The sequence below is a fragment of the Hyla sarda genome, chromosome 1 (genome assembly GCF_029499605.1).
Source record: "Hyla sarda isolate aHylSar1 chromosome 1, aHylSar1.hap1, whole genome shotgun sequence".
Classification (NCBI taxonomy): Eukaryota; Metazoa; Chordata; class Amphibia; order Anura; family Hylidae; genus Hyla; species Hyla sarda.
Genome location: NC_079189.1, coordinates 461,892,296 through 461,898,295, shown reverse-complemented (window position 1 = coordinate 461,898,295; position 6,000 = coordinate 461,892,296). Strand labels below are relative to the sequence as shown.

At 40.8% G+C, this 6,000-nt stretch overlaps 2 protein-coding genes across 3 annotated transcripts in view; one reads left to right on the top strand and one right to left on the bottom strand.

The window, feature by feature from the left end:
- Positions 1–2,268: 2,268 nt before the first annotated feature.
- CFAP251 (cilia and flagella associated protein 251) overlaps positions 2,269–6,000 on the bottom strand; it is a 69,990-nt gene continuing 66,258 nt past the window's right edge. For both annotated transcript variants that reach the window (XM_056534933.1, XM_056534943.1), the window contains exon 22: positions 2,269–2,528. In XM_056534933.1, the coding sequence (XP_056390908.1) occupies positions 2,389–2,528 (140 nt within the window). In that variant the 3' untranslated portion in view covers positions 2,269–2,388. The remainder of the gene's footprint in view (positions 2,529–6,000) is intronic.
- The window catches only part of HPD (4-hydroxyphenylpyruvate dioxygenase), a 183,333-nt gene continuing 182,068 nt past the window's right edge, over positions 4,736–6,000 (top strand). The window contains exon 1 of the mRNA XM_056535005.1: positions 4,736–4,932. Within this exon, the coding sequence (XP_056390980.1) occupies positions 4,861–4,932 (72 nt within the window). The 5' untranslated portion in view covers positions 4,736–4,860. The remainder of the gene's footprint in view (positions 4,933–6,000) is intronic.

Here is a 6,000-nt window from a genome sequence, read left to right as displayed (position 1 = left end):
AAAGCTGATCTTAACAAAATATTTTATCCTTCTTTTCCTCACCATGCCAAACTTTGTGTGGTTCGTTGTCTACAATCCTATGAATCTAAAACTCAATCTATTAGATCTCCTTCATCTTCTCAACTCCTTTATATCCTATTGTAAACCTCATCTTCCTATTTCTTTTGCTACCCTTGCCAGATGGATCAGACAAGCTATGTCTTTAGCTCACATTGACACCACTTTGTTTGGAGCTCACTCTACTAAAGGAGCAGTTTCCACTAAAATAATTCAATCCGGAGGCTCCTTGTCCGACCTTCTCAAGGCGGCTAATTGGTCTTCAGATTCTGGTTTCAAAACTTTTTATTTTAGACCTGAATCTCATGTCTCCATGTTTCTGTTGTAATTTCCTCAATTTATTGTTATATAATTCTGTTATGATTATAGCTTTGAAAATGCAATATATTGTGAGGCCTCCTGTCTTTAAATAAAATTGGAGATTTTCCTACCTTTAGTGAAGGAAAATATGGATTTTATAAAAGACAGGAGGTGAGCATTATCCCTCCCATTTTCATCTCTTGTTGGAAGATACTGATTACTCTTTTTCATTTTATTGAATCTACGAAGTGGTGCCTTCTTCTCCAGACCCCTTTCTATGTTTGATTAGCTACTGGATATTCAGTTCTTCAATCAATTTTATTCTTTGATGGAGACATAGTTTACACTTCGTCCAGTTAACGACCACAATATAAATGAATACCTTCTACAGTTATAGTCTTTATGGACTTCCTATTATTATTTTCGTTCCCAAAACGAACTTATATTTTAGTTACTATTTATTGTCTTCTCTTATCTAGGTTTTTTCTCTGTTATTATTGCAAAGAAAGAGGCAGTTATATTACAAATAGCTCCTTTTATAGACTTGGATGCTCTACTATTGGCTAACTGTCTCTGTATAGCATATTAGGTTGTATACTGTACCTACAAGTTTTTTCTTCAAAATAATATGAAAAACATTTTAATATTTGACTGCTATTTGTTGCAGTAAAGAAATATATATACAATATAATGCTCGCCTCCTGTCTTTTATAAAATCCATATTTTCCGTCACTAAAGGTAAGAAAATCTACAATTTGTTGGACATTTTGTGCAACTGTCTTAGGCTACTTTCACACTATGAGAATTCATCCGTTATTAAACATCCGTTTTCTGTGTAAAAACTGAAGTATAATAAATAATTGGTGCTAACCGGTGAATAACGTACATCAAAATAACGGGCATATTCATCCATTAAGAAACGTTTTAACATCCGTCATGTACGGCCATTTTAACACCTCTGCCTACAGACTCCCACAGCCGGGACTACTACTCCCATAATGGAACAGACTTGTACCGGCCATTCAGGGCTCCCGGCGGGGAATTTAAAAATGAAAGTGAAATACATCGTACATCGTAGGGGAGTGGAGCATGCCGCCCACCCCCCTGTTTAATAACTTCTGATCGCATGGGGTCTCAGAAGTGAGACCCGGTGTGATCAATCTCTCAGCACCTGTACTACAACACCCATCATGGAACAGAGTCTGTTCTATGATGGGGGTTGTAGTACAAACACTAATGTAGCCTCCCCAGCCACCGGCAGACTCCTGCAGCCGGGGAATTACTACTCCCATCATGGAAACAAGTCTGTTCCATGATGGGAGTAGTAATAGTCCCTCAGCATTGCAGGAGTCTGCTGTTGTCACCTCTTCTTAGCATGCTCAGAAGTAATAACGGATATTATAAACCAGGTGAAAATGGATGACATAAAGGCTCATCCATTTGCCACAGACTTCAATGTTAAAAATAACAGCCGTTAATTTACCCGTTTCTTGTGATGGAAGAAAAATTTGTGCATGTGGTGTTTTTTTCTATAAAAAAACACCTTTTTTTTTGTATAAAAACTAAAATATTGTAAAGTCAACATACATAGTGGGTAAGATAGATAAGTGTGTGCAAGGGAAGCCAGAAGGCAAGCGATGCTGCAGCACTTAAGAAGCTTAGTCCTGCCTCTTTGACACTTCAGCCACACAGAAAAACAGGTTTATATAACTAATCCTTTCACCAACTGGGGTGACAGTGGTATGTAAGTTACACTTGTTCCATGGTCTATGGCACAATATTTGCAGCTCAGTTGCATAAAATAAACATGAAGAAAAGTGTCGCTTTGATCATCTCACAGAGGAATAGCCAAAAAATATTCAGTTGGACCAACATACAACACAATAATACAATATAAGAACAAGAACTGAATCTGCTTTCTGTATTTGTAATATAATTTACACAAGTAATAATGATGCATTGCCTGTACATGTACTTGATAAGTGTTCGTTTTGTGTACCATTGACATTAAAAAGACATATCGGATAACAGCTAACAAACTGCAACCTCTGGGTTTTGTGAGCATTCTCCATTATCGTCAGATCCACTCACTGGTAAACCAAGAATATCTGCAGCCAACATATGTGTTGTGATTTCCTCTGGTATTTCCTGTTCAAGCAGTTCTGCCATACCTGTAATGTAAATAACAGATACATTTATACAAGATCATGTATGTACTCGTACTAAGTTGTCAACAACATACAAGATACTCTGGAAGGTTGACAGACAAGAGCGTAGCAAGTTGCAACCTTGCCATTCAAACAATGGCTGGAGAAGGCTTTAAAAACAATGAAAACTGCTAACAATCCAACACAAAAGTTGCAACTTGCATAATTGAGAAATATTTTTTAAGGGCTAAATTGCAGCTCGGAATCCTAAATCCAAGTGTATTGCAATGCAAGTCTATGGGACTTCTGCCAATTCAGTATACCAGTTGCTTTAGTGGCGGTAAACATATTGTCAGCATTCAGACCTGCAATCCAGCTGTCTGTGTGAAATGATAGGTACCCTTTATGTCCTGGTTGCCACCACAGCAGACACCCTGAATACAGGCTCTTCTCCTTAGGTGCCCTGATCTCTCTTGTCCATTTTGAGAGCTTCTCCATTCCTCTAGTGGTCAACTGATAGGATGCTAGATCAGCCCAGGAAAACTCAATAAATGGAGCTCTTGGCACCTAACCAGGAAATCCCAATTCCTGGACACTTACTGTGGTGGCAGGCAAGGACATTAAATAAGCATTGTCACAAAAAAATAATAATAATAACTTTGAAATATCCTAGAGACAAGTCCAAAGATTTGACCGGTTGGGGTCTGGGTGTTCAGACCTTCATGATTGTTAGATGTAGCCAAAAGAAGAGCTTGGCTAAGCACTTCACTCCCCAGCTGACTGCCTCTTCCATTTCCCTGCAGGTTTTAATTGTAAGTCTATGAAGAAGATCTCCTGCAGTGAGATGAAGAACGTGGAGAGCCAGGGAGTAAAGCTCTCAGCTGAGTGCTTCTCCTGGATCTATCTAACAATTGGTGTCTGGGTGTTTTCTGAGACATGTCAAAATATGTTTAAAGTGCCCCTGTCATTTTAAACAACATTTTTCTTGATCATGCAAACTGCATATATTAGACACTAGGTTTTAATACACTCTCCTCCCAGAATTCAGAGAATGGGGATAATCCTCAAGCAAATCTGCTGCATAAACACAACTGAAATACATGGCGGATTCACTATCCAATACATAAACCCAAATAGTGGTGGGGACTAAACAATTCTTAGTGCCTATGGAAAGCTTACAACACAATATCAAACTTATATTACCCCTCAAGCTAAAATAAACACAGATGAATAGAATCAGTTGTACTCTCTTTAATAAATACATTATGACACAATCACACCACATCATTTAAAATTGTCAGTCCTACTGGAAGAAGCCACAGGGTATGCAACAGACTGTAAGGTGGAAGCCACTATGTATTTATAACTTTTTATACTAGTAAGTAGTTGCTTACACATTCTCTATATGTACCTGATTTAATCCCTCTTGGTAAACTGTATTAGTGTATTGTTGATTTGTAACTGATGTGCAACTCCTAAGGTATTTGACTTGTTTGTATAACCAGCATACAGTATCTCACATAAGTGAGTACAACCCTCACATTTTTGTAAATATTTTATTATATCTTTTCACATAACTACACTGAAGAAATGACACTCTGCTACAATGTAAAGTTGTTTGTGCACAGCCTGTATAACAGTGTTTAATGTTGTGTCCCCTAAAAATAACTCAACACACAGCAGCAACAACACACTGTCTAAACCTTGGCAACAAAAGTGAGTACACCCCCTAAGTTGAAATGTCCATATTGGGCCAAAAGTGTCAATATGTTGTGTGGCCACCATTATTTTTCAGCACTGCCTTAGGCCTGTTGTGCATACACCAGAGCTTCATAGGTTGCCACTGGAGTCCTCCACTCCTCCTTGACTACATCACGGAGCTGGTGTATATTAGAGACTAGGGCTGCACGGTTTGGGGAAAATGTGCGATTGTGAATATGGAGGTAAATATGAAGATTTCGATATGTGATTGTGATATAATAAACAAATGGTGAAATCTCTTCCATTTCATATAGCCATTCCTCTCATATCATAATATGAAATGAGGGGAATGGCTATGAGGCAAACTGGCTATATTAAATTGGGGGAAGGCTATATGAGGGGGAAAATGACTATATGAATTTCATATAGCCATTTCCCCCACTCATATAGCCATTCCTTCTTCCTCATAGTCATTTCCCTGTTCTCAGTAATGTACAGTACTGTGTAAGCAGGAGCGCAGAGGACATCTGCTGCACTGTCTCACGGTCGCATCTAACTGATAAGTCTTGCGCTGCAGCCTGTCTTCCCCAGGGCTCTGGAGTGGTGGCTCGGCCTCCTGACCTCTACACGTTGCTGTGCAGCGCTGTGAGTACGAATGGAAGTCTTTTTATCTCTTCTGCCGCTGCTGGATCCTGAGCGACTGCCCTATCCTGCGCCGCTGGAGGAGGTAATCGCCTAATTTTGACAAGGCCAAATCGAAATATCGCAATAATAATGATTTAATTGTGATTGCAATATATCATGCAGGCCTATTAGAGACCTTGTGCTCCCCCACCTTTCGTTTGAGGATGCCCCACAGATGCTCAATAGGGTTTAGGTCTGGAGACATGCTTGGCCAATTCATCCCCTTTACCTTAAGTTTCTTAAGCAAGGCAATGGTCATCTTGGAATTGTGCTTAGGGTAGTTATCCTGTGGCCCAGTCTCCGATGGGAGGGGATTATACTTTGCTTCAGTATATCACAGTACTTATTGGCCTTCATAGTTTCCTCAATGAACTGTAGCTTTCCACTGCCAGCAGCACTTATGCAGCCCGAGACATGACACTCCCACCACCATGCTTGTAGGCAAGAAACACTTGTCATTGCACTTTTCACCTTGCTTCTGCCACACACTTGACATCATCTGAACCAAATAAGTTTATCTTGGTCTCATTGGACCGTGGTTCCAGTAATCTATGATATGTCTGATTCAACAAACTGTTCCTTCTGGGACGACATCCATGCAGACCAGTTTGATACAGTGTGTGGTGTATTGGCTGAGCGTTGTCAGGCTAACTCCACCACCCCACCCCTTCATTTCCCAAAGACAACATTTCTATACAATGCTAAGCATGTGCACTCAACTTCTTTTGTCGACCATGGATAGGCCTGTTCTGAGTAGAACCTGTCCTGTGTAACTTCTGTATGGTCTTGTCCATTAAGCTGCAGCTCAGTTTCAGGGTCTTGGCAATCTTCTTATAGCCTAGACCAGGGGTCGGCAACCCGTGGCTCCGGAGCCGCATGCGGCTCTTTTACTCCTTTGCCGCGGCTCCGCGAGTCTGTCCCGGGTCCTGGTCACCCTCATTCCGGAACAATGCAGTGTCCCGGAATGATCTGAGCCCGTGAGCCGCCCTCACGGCGTCGTCGGTTTACTTACCTGCCCTGGTGCCATCGGAGCGGATTCTCTTCTTCCGGGGCTGCGCGGATCCTCACTGTCATGTGACAATGTAACGTCACATGACAGTGACGTCGCCGG